The sequence below is a fragment of the Zosterops lateralis genome (assembly GCF_965231275.1).
Source record: "Zosterops lateralis genome assembly, chromosome: 20".
Taxonomy (NCBI): Eukaryota; Metazoa; Chordata; class Aves; order Passeriformes; family Zosteropidae; genus Zosterops; species Zosterops lateralis.
Window position 1 is genome coordinate 5,460,397 of NC_139780.1, and position 12,296 is coordinate 5,472,692.

The following is a 12,296-nucleotide window of genomic DNA, read 5'->3' on the forward strand; positions in this document are numbered from 1 at the left end:
TGGCCTTAAAGGAGAGCCCTTTACATATGATATTTGCTGGAAATGTTTATTTTCTGAGTCTTTTAATAGAGCAAAACCTTCAACTTTACTGCTGTTTTTATTTTAAGAATAAATAAGCCTGGCTTTAGCGTGTCTAATACAGGATAGTGTTGCTTATTACTTGTACTGTTGGGATACAGCAGTTGTGTTGCAAGACTGAGGCTTGGACTGTTGAACCTGAAAGAAGATGGTAATGGGATTTCCATAGGGGACAAACTTTATGAAGTGATGGATACAGACTTAAGAATTCTTTGTAGTTCCTCTCATTTCCTTTCCAGAGAAAATGTTTATTATGTCTTGGGAGACTCTGCTGAATTCTGCTTCTCAGAACACTTTCCTTTCTAAGACACACACTGTTGGACAAGCAGTCTTGGACAAGTCCTAAGCTAGGCAAGAACATGCACCTTGGTCCTTTGTTAATACTACAAGGCTTAATCCAATCTGTTCTCATAGTGGAGACTCTCAGGAACAAATTTTGTTTCAAACTGATTTTAATAAAACAGATTTCTTTTAAATAACCTCTTTAACTTTCAAAAAAAACTCCTTTAACTCTACATAAGCAGAACAGTAAGACTTCCATCAAAAGTGCTGGCTCTAGGACATAATGACAAGATCACAAGGTACAGACCAGACCTCTCATGCCTTGTCAGAATATACAAGGAGGGCTCTGCTCTCTATTGCTGCTGCTGTGGTGGGGGCTAACCAGGCTGCTCTTCCTCTCTCCACATCTTGGTCCTTAATAGCAGCTCCCAGTTACAAGAGTCAGAAACATCACCCTGGTAGCTTATTTGCTTGGAATGGAGTGGAAGTGTCCAGTGATCTGGAACAATGTGCCAATATTTTGTACATCACAGTTAATGTGACTAAGGGAGAAGCTGTAGCTTCAAGGCAGCAGCTGGCTTAGGCCCTCCCTCTCCAGGGCTGTCATCAGTTACACTTAGGGACAAGCCTGGAGTCAGGACAGCCCCTGCCAACTGTGTTTACTGAGGGAAGGGGTAGAGCCATAATACACCTTGCTTGGATTTAAGGAAAAGAGAGCAGAGAAGGAGGCCCTTTCCACTTTGTGAGGAAGGCCTGCCTGCAAACTACTTGCATGGCCTCAGGTTTCCTACAGCCAGCTTTAACCAAGTGTGAGTGCCAGGCTCATGTTGGGGAGCAGAAAGAACCAGCTCTCCTATACCCACCCTTGTGCTTCTGCACCTGTCTCACAGCTAAAGGAAAACAGAACAAGGAGGTGAATGGCAGGATACAAACACAGAAAGGAATAAGTAACAGACACGAGGCACCTCTGCTATTCAAGTTTTACATTAAATTGGTGACCAGTAACTGTCCCCTAAGCAACACCAGCTGAGTCTGTGTCAGACTCTAGGCAGGAGGCTGGGATCCCTGCACATCAGCTCCTGTGTTCAGCTGCTTGCTCTGCTGCTGGAACTCCAGCCGGGTCTGACGGTTGGACTCCAGCAGTTCCTTCAAGCAGACATGTAGGTGATCATTCTTCTCCTCCAGGTGATCCAAGCAGGAGTTGATCTGGTCCAGCATGGAGTTTATTGCTGCATATTCTAAAAGCAAGGGAAATGAAAGACTGAACAATGTAAGTACATTGTCACTGCAGTCAGAGCAGGCAGTGAGAGCTCTGGCAAAACATGCCCACAGCATTTTGGCTGTGCCTTACTTGCTCTTGGGTGGGTAAAATAAAATGCAACTGAATCCTGCATGTGCTCTGATCAAGTTAGGCCAATGGGAAGCTGGAACACTGGTAACAAGATCTAAGGCAAGGTACCTGGGCAGTCCAAACCCATTGTGGGCACATCTGACAGCCTGAGATCTCACACACAAACAGGCAGTCATGGGCTGAGTGCTGACTGCCACAGTACCAGATAAATCCCAAAGATAAGTCAGCCTTTTTTGCTGCCTTTGGAATCATCTTTCCTGATAGTACAGGCATTTTGTCAGCATCTTGCAGTGTTTATTTTCTGTGAATTATCTGGATAAGGCTTTCAAGCTGGAATGTGCTGCACTCAAGCCTGGCTGGAGCCAGGCTGCCATAACAGTGCAGCCATCATGGCTGTGGCAGGAGCAGGGGATGAGCCCCAAGGTGCTGGTAGTGGCACCATTATTTCCACAGGAAGGTAAGTGTTGGACACCGAGTTCACCCACAGGATTTTCATGCTCTATTAAGGCTTTGGGTACTTCAGATTAAACGTAGACTCACTGCAGATGATCCTGGCAGTTGGTTCTCTAGGTACAGTTTCTTATTCACAGCATTGTTTCAAGTGCAGCAGTTTGCCTCAGTGCAATGGCATTTCACAGTGGTGTGTGTTAGCACTGGTACTCAGCTGAAGAGTGCTGTGCTACTGCAACACTTGCTTTTGGATTGCTCCAAGCAATACTCATACAATCCTGAAGAATAACAAAAACCCAAACTAAAAAAACAGACAAGATAAACTGCTGAGGTTATTCAGGACCCCTGGGGGGCTACAGGGGACCCCCGATGGAGACAGTCCCATGTTCCTTTCTGAAGCTGGGGGAGTGCAGGGAGGCAGAGGTAGAGCTGTGACCTGTGGGCTGAGGATTGTGAGATTGTCCCTGCAGGACAGGGAAGGATGCCTGTGTGGGTGGGACAAGCCCACACTTCAGGGGCTGGGGCTGGCTCCTCTCCACCCAGCTCCTCTGAGCCAGCCCAGTGTGATACTCACGGTGCCTGGAATGCTGGGCTGAGCTGAAGGACATGGAGAGAAGAGCGAGGATGAGGATGTGCTCTGGGCACCCGAGGAGGGTCAGGCTGCCCTGAAATCCCCCACACCAGCTCTGCCCCTCTCAGCTGCCCCTTTGCCAGGGTGTCCCCAGCACACCAGGTCCAGGCACTGCTATTTCCCACAGCTTTAAAAGAACTGTGAATATTTAAACATTGAAGTCATTTGCATTATTAATAAGCCAAGAAGTTTCGTTATGAAAAATAATCATCCTTCTTTTCTTATAACCACTTTGGAGCCATTCAGAGTGTTGCAGCCTTTAATTCTTTGGAGAATTGTGAAAGTTGGATTTGAGCTCATTAATAAAAGTTTGGCCTTGCAGGTATACACAGAGGTGGCGTTACAAGGGAAAGCACTGATGATGTTCTTGCATTTAGAAGTCAATCCCACAACCACATGCTTTCCAAAAATGAGGCACTATCAGTATTTTTCAAATGAACAGCATTTTTCAAGGTACTTGAGTTACAGCTCTTCAATGTGATGCACCATATTCCAGTGAAATGGTGAGCAGATCCCAAGCAGACATGGTAACTACTTCTGACAAGGAACATTCATCAACTTGGCAAGAAGTCTCTAATCACAGCAGAAGCTTAATTTTCTCAGTACCTAAAACTTGAAGGTTATATAATTTGTGCAGCTTTGGGAAATTAAAAAAAATAATAACCATTTAAAAATAAGCTGTAAAAACTTTTATTTGATTGCAAGCTTGGTGAATTTTTGTGGAAATATAAACCATGTCCCTGTTGGAAACACTGAGCAGGAGTATGTCAATTGCAATTAACTCCTCTACATTCTTACAAGAATAGTTGACAAAAATCAGGTTTCCTACTTGAGATGGAGAGGTCCACAGCCTCAGCTCCACTAGACCAGGACATAATTGCAACCCTTTATGACCAGCTACTGCACACAAAGCCCAGTTAATTACAAGCTGAACAACCCAATTAGTTAGGATGTAGATCCAATTTAGTGACTTTCTCCATCATATCCAATGTGTCTCTAAGCTCTTCAAAAAATGTGAAATGCAAATCACTGTGATCATGCAAAGCAGTGAATGTGCTTGGGGTGTTTCAGGGCAGAAATGATTGTCCTGTCACTGCAACCAGAACCCAGACACAACTCCTAAAATCTCCTGTGTAGGTCACATCTGGAAACTGAATGTTTTGGGAAACAGCAGCATGCAACTCTACTATTTTCAACAGAAGAGTAACATAGTGTTTACTCTGAAAGAATTCCAGTTTTAAGAGTGACCTCTACACATTAATGTTCTGCTGTCTTCTCACTTTCTCCATTGGCTGGTTCTAACCGGACAGGGCAGTGTCAGAAACTTAATACCCAGGCACTGCAGAGATGCCCCGAAGTGGAATTTCCCAAGCTACCTGCATTAAATTCTCTTTTTCCATGCATGACTACTTCTCCCAGATGCACTCACGTGATCTGCCCCGTGGTTTCGAAACCTGAACATCCTCTTTTCTGACACCCGCACCCCGTACGCCAGCAAAGGCACAAAATAGTTTTTTCACAAGGAAAAAATTCACCCCCAGAGCAACATGTAGGAAGGAGCTCGATGCCCCATGGCTGGGTGGGAATCAAACCCTGCAGCCCCTCAGTCCTACTGCCATGCAGCGAGTGCATCGCTGGCGTCGAGCACCGCTCCGGGCAGAACATCTGGGCACACCTGGGCACACCTGAGTACACCTGGACACACCTGCACTCCGCCCCCCGCAGCCCAGGGGACCAGGCCAGGCCATCCCGCGCCACGGGATCCCGTCCGAGATCGCGGCCCCGCTCTCCCGCACGCACCTTCCTCCTCGAAGGTGTCCCCGCCATCGTCTCCGTCGTCGCCGGCGCCGCCGCCCACCACGTGCGGGTCTCCGTTGGGCCCCGACATCCCGCCGCGCCCGCCCGCGCCTCGGCGCCGCCCGTACGGCGCGCCCGGGCACGCGCGGGGCCTCCAGCCAATGGGAGGGCAGGGCGCCTTGCGCGTCATGCAGGCCGGCGCTGCGGTCAACTCTGTGGTTAGCGCGGAGGGCGCGGGCCGCAGGCGCTCGGGCGGGCGCGGCGAGCGGCGCTGGGCAGGGGGCGGCCCCGGGGGTCAGTACCACGTTCCTCCGGGGATTTTTCCCCAAACGCGTGGCCAGCGCTAGGCTGTGTCCGTGCCCTCCCCAAGTGTCCTCAGGTCCTCCCAGACCCCCGCTTAGGGGTCGCCATCAGCACTAAGCCCTTCTTTCCCAACAGTACAAAGCCTTTCTTTTCCCAAGTGATGCTCCGTATGGGTAAATCTGCATCCTGTCCGTGCGGGCCATCCCGTCCTAGCGAGGGCTTTGCTGCTGAACTCCCAACTACAGCCCTGTCACCAGCTCTGCTTCGTCCACTAAGCGGCTTGAACCAGCCTCGGGTCACCTTCACACTCCTCTTCTCTGAAGCAACAAACAAGCAGGATTCACTTTGCCCTTCTCTGTCTTTGGCCTGGTGTCAGCCACACCTCAGTCACCTCGAGGAGATCCGGTGTGTGGTGCTTTCATCCCCAGGAGGGAAGTTACTGGGATGAAAATAACCCACAATTAGAGCATTGATTCAAACAGTCCTCCTGAGATCAAGGACTCCGTTATTAAGTGGGTATTTGGGACAAAGACGAAAGAAAAGGTCATGTCCTCATTTAACATTGCAGCCGCCCCTCCTTTCTGTGGGTCATAACCCTGTTGTGCTGCAGAGTCAGGCTCGTGTCGCACCCCAATTAGGGAAATTCACTATAAGTGTAATTAATAGATGTAACCACATGTTAATAAAAAAGACGATGGATTTCAGCGTGGAGATGTGCACTGGCACTGTGGGTATGTGCTGGTCAGAACCCACAGCTCCCCTGGGCAGAGAATCCCAGAAGGGGCCGGGCTGTGAGGGGTGACAGGGGCCATCTGGTGTCCCCCTCCTGCTCAGGCAGGGTCATCCCAGCGCACACGGCACAGGATTGTGTCCAGACGCCTCTGGAATATCCCCAGAGAGGAAGACTCCATGTCTTCTCTGGGAAACCTGTTCAGGGCTCGGTCACTGCGCAGGAAAGTTCCTCCTCATGTTCAGGTGGAGCTTTCTGGGGATCAGTTCCTACCCGATCCTCTTGTTCTATTGCTCTCTGCCCCCTCTCTGCAGACCCTGACAGACATCGATGAAGTCCCCTCTCAGCTGCCTTCTCTCGCGGCCGAACAGGCCCAGCTCCTTCACCCTTTCAAACGACTATTTGATTCCCACTTTAGAGTCTGGTATGTTCTCAGATTTGATAAACACAGGCCAGCGAGTCCGCCCCTCGTTGGGTGTCCCGCGCGGAGTCTGCCCTCAGCGGGGAGCGGCGCGGCCGAGCCCGAACCCCGAGCGGGGCCGAGCCGGGGCCGAGCCCGAACCCCGAGCCCGAACCCCGAGCCGGGGCCGAGCCGGAGCCGTGCCCGAACCCCGAGCCCGAACCCCGAGCCGGGGCCCTGCCCGAACCCCGAGCCGGGGCCGAGCCGGGGCGGTGCCGCCGTGCCCGGGGCGGGGCGACCGCTCTCCGCCCGCCCTCAGCCGAAGATGGCGGGTGCCGGCCGAGTGTGGCGGGTCGGAGCGCTGCTGTTGCCGCCGGCCTGGCGGCTGCGGGCCCCGGGACGAGCCTTCGGCGCCGCGGCGGGACGGGGAGGCAGCGGCAGTGGCGGCCGGCTGCTGCTGGGCGCTGCGTTCGCGCTGGGCGGCGGCGCCGGGCTGTGCCTGGCGGCGCGGCAGCGCCTGCGGGAGCACTCGGCCGCTGAGGTAACGCCGGGGGCGGCTCCCCTCGATCCCGCCGTGCTCTCCCCAGGGCCTGCGGGGACCCTGCGAGCCCCTGGGGACGGCGGTTCGCCCGCGGGCCGAGCGGCTCCTCCTGTCCCGGTTTGAGCGAGGGAAGAGCTTGAAATGGTCCGGGAGGCCCCTGGCAGAGCGTTCCTTGAGGAGCTGTGAGGAAAGGCTGTCAGTGAGGGGCTTCCTGCGGGTGCGGAGCCTTTTCTGTTGTTGCTTTTTCGCAGCACCCGCGCGGGGTTGTGTAACCCAGTAAATTGTAAATGAGAAACAAAGCCAGGTGACTACATTTGTTCTTTAATGTGTGAGGAATGATCGGCACGGCCTGTCGGGCTGCCGAGGTGTGGCAGCTTTGCGAAACATCCCGCAACTGGTGTCCCGGCGGCCCTGGGCTCTCCCTGCCTTGGTGCCGGTTGTGCCCAGGAGTGTGAACTTGGGCAGACACAAATGCAAACTCTGCTCTCCCTACCTTGTGGCCTCAACAGAGGCTGTTGTGGGGGAGGGATTGGCTTGCAAAGGCTTTTTTTTTTTTTTTTTTTTTTTTTTTTTTTTTTTTGGGTGTTTATTTGAATCCTACTGCAAATGGTTGCAGTTTTCTATAGACTTCTGTTTCACAGAATAGAACCTATAAAGGGGTAAATTGTCTGGATTTAACTTATTTTTTTTTCCTGGCTGCAAATAGGAGTTTCCAGCACATTAAATAGTTGTTTAGATAAACAGGTTATCAATCCCAATGAATGGTGAATATTTAAATATTTGATGCCAAAGAAGGCATCTGATAGCCAAGATATGCTCACATCAGATGTTGACACTGAATGTCAGTGACTATGACTTCATGACAGAAATAAGGGTAGAAGGAAGGTAGTGTTTATGTTTTTAGCAGAAAATGGAATCTTCTGTTCTCTTTCTTCCCCAGCTGCCTGCAGGGAACCTGCAGCTCACTCTCTACCAGTATAAAACCTGTCCTTTCTGCAGCAAAGTCAGAGCTTTTCTTGATTATCATGGACTACCCTATGAAATTGTGGAAGTGAACCCGATCATGAGGAGAGAGATTAAATTCTCTTCCTACAGAAAGGTGCCCATCCTGCTGGCCAATGCTGGGAGCCCTCTGGTAAGTCTCTCTGACTTGGAGCCTCAGCATGTAGGGGAAAAGGTTTTGAAGAATTTCCTTTTCAATTTAACCAGCTTCTTTTTTAAAAGTTGTTTTAATCCTGTTTTTCAGCAATTGAATGACTCCTCAGTGATAATCAGTGCAATAAAGACCTATCTTATTTCCAGGTAAGAAAACAGGGTGATGAGAGAAGAGTTGAATGTGGAGGGCCCAGGTTAAGTAGAGATTTGGAAGACTCTGAGTGTGCTATAAGTCTTTGCTGACCTCAGGCTCTGAAGCTCTGAGTGACCTGAGCCTGGCTGTGATAATATGGGTGATGCCTATATATGTTGTGATGTGTGTGATGTAAAGCAAAGCTTGTCCCTTTCAGAAGTACTTTCTCATCTGTGAGATTCTGTTTGCACAAAACCTACTTAAACATGGACTAGTGTTAGTCCTGGAACTGAGCTTACAATTAGCCAGTTATAACATCTAGAGTGAAATAACATTGTTGTGCCTATGGCCTGTCCTTTAGGTCTGCTTGAGAATGGTAGGAAGTTTTATGCCTGCAGAAATTTCTGTTCTGTCACAGACAAAAGTATGTGCACTATTATTAGTTATTTGCAAGTAGCTGTTCCAGTTGCGCTTTTTTTTTTTTTTTTTCCAAATAGAATCTGGAACATTGTGCACTTACTTTTAGAATAATACATTTTATAGTGTGTATCTTTCAATCTGTCCTTTGCTCTTGCTTCTTTTTTGTAGCAGCCAGATCAGTGCTAACTGTGTTTCTTTTCACAGGAGGAATAGCTTAGAAGAAATTGTGTCCTTTTATCCACCTGTTAAAACAGTGACTGAGAAAGGCAAGGAGGTGGTTGAGTATGAGAATAAATACTGGCTCATGCTGGATGAGAAGGAGACAAAGAGAGTCTATCCTGTCAAAGAAGTGAGAGTGTAAGTGCTCTTCAGTTTCTGAGCTCTCCAAGTAGGGTCACTGCCCCCTCCATATACCCTCAGGGTTGATGTAGATGTGAAATCCCACTAGGGCTGACAAGTCTTGTCACACCCCTGTTAGTGTTTCAAGCCTCATTAGCGGGTTTGCTGTGTTTGTTAGATAATTCAAAACAAAGCTGTTACACAGCATAGCTACCACCACCATGGTCGCACAGGCCTTCAGCTGCCTCCACTTTCCTTCTTGGCGTTTCCTCTGTGTCACAGAGGAATGCTATTGAGGGAGAGTTTCCCTTGCTGCTTTATTTCTCGTATTGGGCAGAAAACCTAATGCTGTATCTTAGTCTTAAATTCAGTTTGAGATTGGAGGAGGCTTGCCAAAGATAATGATGCTGAGTGCATTTTAGAGGGGTCACTGGAGTGTTTGACCACTGGGTAGGAGTGGGTAGGTTTGTCCAGTGGGTAGGAGTGTTGGACCTTGGAAGGATCTCTGGCTAAGGCAGCTGTGATCCTGTCTCCTGTAGCCCTTCTATCTGTACCTCATTCACTGAAAACTTTCTTTTGACTGCTCACAGGGAAGAAATGAAGTGGAGAAAATGGGCAGATGATTGGCTTGTCCACCTCATCTCCCCCAATGTTTACCGCACCCCCAAGGAAGCCTTGGCATCTTTTGATTACATTGTCCGTGAGGGGAAGTTTGGCACCTTGGAAGGTCTCTTTGCCAAATACGTGGGGGCTGTTGCCATGTTCTTCGTTAGCAAGAGGCTGAAGAAAAGGTTGGTATCACTAAGCACCAAGTACACAAGAGAAGAAATAGCTCCTCCTTAGCTGTGAACCCCAGATGTCAAAGGGCAGAACCTCAGAATTTTAAACTGAACCCTCTAATTCTGTAGGAGTAACAACTGTACTTCTTTAACTGGAGGCACTGAACCCCTCTACTCATCCACTGTTTAATTACTGATTGCCCCTTCACTCTGAAATACTGCCCTTACTTGCAAACCAAGACCAGCCCATAAAGCTGAAAGGTGATAGAAGGTTAAAGAAAGAGACAAACTTGTGTCTTCAAACTGATTCTTCTCTTGATCCAGACACCAGCTTCGAGATGATGTCCGAGAAGATTTGTATGAAGCAGTTAACGAGTGGGTAAAAGCTGTTGGCAAAAATCGACTGTTCATGGGCGGGAACCAGCCAAACCTTGCTGACCTGGTAAGGGCTTCATCCCTATGGTTATTATCATTCATTGTCACAAATTATCCTGCTGCTCATCTCTGTGAAATGGTTAATACAATTGTCCTTTGTGCAGTAATACAGTTCCCACACAGTGAGGACTTCCCCATAACTGCACACAGATCCTGATCCTTCTTTACTGTTTCCTCATGGAAAACCATGCATATTCTTAATTACCTTTCTGCCATTCACTCTTCTTGCTAATCAGAAGAATGGATCAGATAGCAGGGCAGGGGAAGAGCTGTACTGGCTTGGCTGACACTTGTTGAGTGAGACACTTGTTGTACCCTAAACTATTCTCCACTGCTTTTTCAGTGTTGTTCTGATCTCTCTGCTCTGCACAGGCAGTGTACGGGGTGCTCCGGGTCATGGAGGGGCTGGAAGCCTTTGATGACATGATGGTTCACACCAATATCCAACCTTGGTACCAGCGCATGGAAGAAGTCATTCAAAAAACTGGAGTTGCAATCTGATCCCAGCTGCAGCTGCCTCCCTGAAGTACTTGCATGGTGAAAACTTCAGAAGAAATGGCTTTTATTTTTAGAGTTGACTGGTCATACCTAATGGATTGACATGTGAGCACAGAGACCACCCTGTTCAGAACATCGAGTTACTGTGAGAGAAGGGTCCAGCTGGGTGTTTGTAGAAGGATGGGGACAGGTAAAAGAAAATGATCCTGGATGCTGCTGGAAAGGAGATGCTCTGAACTGAAGAATGCAGCAAAAAGCACTTGTCTTTCAGACAAGTGACATCCTCAAAGCAGGTTACTGTAAAAGCAAGATGATCTTGGCTGGTGTTACGGCTGTGTCAGATGTGGTTGGCCTGACCAGCTTTTGCCTCAGGCTGTCTTCTACTCATCCATGTCACCTGAAGTGTTTTCCTGACTGAGGTGCTGGAGACTGGTTTTTAAGTGACAATATTTCCTGCAATACAATCTTGTAAACCTAGAGCTAAGAAAGCTGAGGAATCTGCAGTGCTGGAGAAGGCACTACAGTGAGGCAGCGAGGCTGCTCGGCAGGGGCTCTGCTTTCTCTCTTCCATGTAAACGGTTCTCTCAGGACTTGATTCTGTATGGTGTGCACGGATAAAGGCTGGCTTTATTCTGTCCCCTTTGTGAGATCTGAGTCCTTACCTTACCCTTTACACCCAAAGAATGCGGCCTACACTGAAATCACAAATGCAGAGTGGTTATTGGAAAGGTTTGTCTTGCATGAGATGTCTGTGGAATATCCTGAAGATCAGTTTGTTCTTGTTTTAGGACAAGGAGGATTAAGAGCCATCTGCATGGCCAGGGGATCTCTAAATGTTTCTGTCATGAAAGAGTAACAAAGGATTTGCTGATGTGGCAGTCAGATTAGGAGCTGTACCTGCAGCTAAGTCTGCTTGAGCTGTGCTGAGTAGAATCATAGAATGGTTTGGGTTGGAAGGGACCTTAAAAAAACATCTTGTTCCAACCCCTGCCATGGGCAGGGACACCCTCCATTAGACCAGGTTGCTCCAAGCCCCATCCAACCTGACCTTGAACACTTCTAGGTATGGGGCAGCCACAGCTTCCCTGGGCAACCTGTGTCAGCACCTCCCCATCCTCACAGGGAAGAATTTTTTTGTAACATCCCATGTAACCCTGTTCTCTCTCAGTGGGAGCCACTGCCTCTGTCAAAGTCCTTCTCTAGCTGCAGAAACAATATTTGCCATATCAAGAGACAGTGCAGGTTCAAATGTGAGTGATCCTCTGCACAGCTGAAGGCTTTAGTGTCTTTAATTACCACTTTGATCAAGTTCTGTTTCCCTGGAAGAACAGGCAGGTTTCAGGGAATCTGATTTGTGGTATTTCAGGTGCAGCTGAAGTTGCTCTGTAATACAACTGCTTGCCCACTGTATGTTCATGGGGAGTACCTTTATTGGTTATAACAATGGTGGTGATAGAGGTTTGGGGTTTTTTTCTGAATGGAGGACTAGTTCCAAATTCAGTTACGATCTGACACTGAAAGAAGAAAAAAACTTTACAGTACAAATGGCTGTGTGGCTGCTCTGACTTTTATTTCTTTGAACTGTTCTGTACTGAAACTTATGTTCCACAGTATCAACAGGCAATGTTCTTTTAAAGAATTATATTGAGCATGCATAAACAGGAGGTTGAAGAAATGCTTGATGATAATTTCAGCATCCACCTCAACCTGAGAGAGAGGAAGATATTTTCATGTTAAATGAGGATCTGAAGCACCAAAGGTTCAGTGACTCCACTTCTCCTTGCTGTGCCGTGCTACATGAATCAGTCCTCTCCAGATGAATATCCCTAACACTAACATGCCGGTAATATTACATTAAATAAAGACTGTTTCAGGACTTTGTATCACCTTTTACAGAGTCCAGGAATGTTAAGGGATTGGAATGGACCTTAAAGATCATCTACTCCTAACCTTCCCTGCCATGGGCAGGGCCAC

At 48.5% G+C, this 12,296-nt stretch overlaps 2 protein-coding genes across 2 annotated transcripts; one reads left to right on the forward strand and one right to left on the reverse strand.

The window, feature by feature from the left end:
• Positions 1-79: 79 nt before the first annotated feature.
• Positions 80-4,726, reverse strand: BBLN (bublin coiled coil protein). Its single transcript, XM_083876007.1, has 2 exons — positions 4,593-4,726; positions 80-1,598 (listed from the first exon to the last, which is right to left on the reverse strand). The coding sequence occupies exons 1-2, from the start codon at positions 4,678-4,680 to the stop codon at positions 1,405-1,407; spliced, it is 282 nt and encodes a 93-aa protein (XP_083732133.1). The 5' UTR covers positions 4,681-4,726; the 3' UTR covers positions 80-1,404.
• Positions 4,727-6,347: 1,621 nt separating this feature from the next.
• Positions 6,348-10,957, forward strand: PTGES2 (prostaglandin E synthase 2; the record flags this gene model as incomplete). The annotated part of the gene is made up of 7 exons (XM_083875588.1): positions 6,348-6,563; positions 7,504-7,698; positions 7,810-7,865; positions 8,476-8,628; positions 9,201-9,401; positions 9,714-9,831; positions 10,197-10,957. 7 exons carry the CDS (start codon positions 6,348-6,350, stop codon positions 10,323-10,325), a joined length of 1,068 nt encoding a protein of 355 aa, XP_083731714.1. The 3' UTR covers positions 10,326-10,957.
• Positions 10,958-12,296: the final 1,339 nt, after the last annotated feature.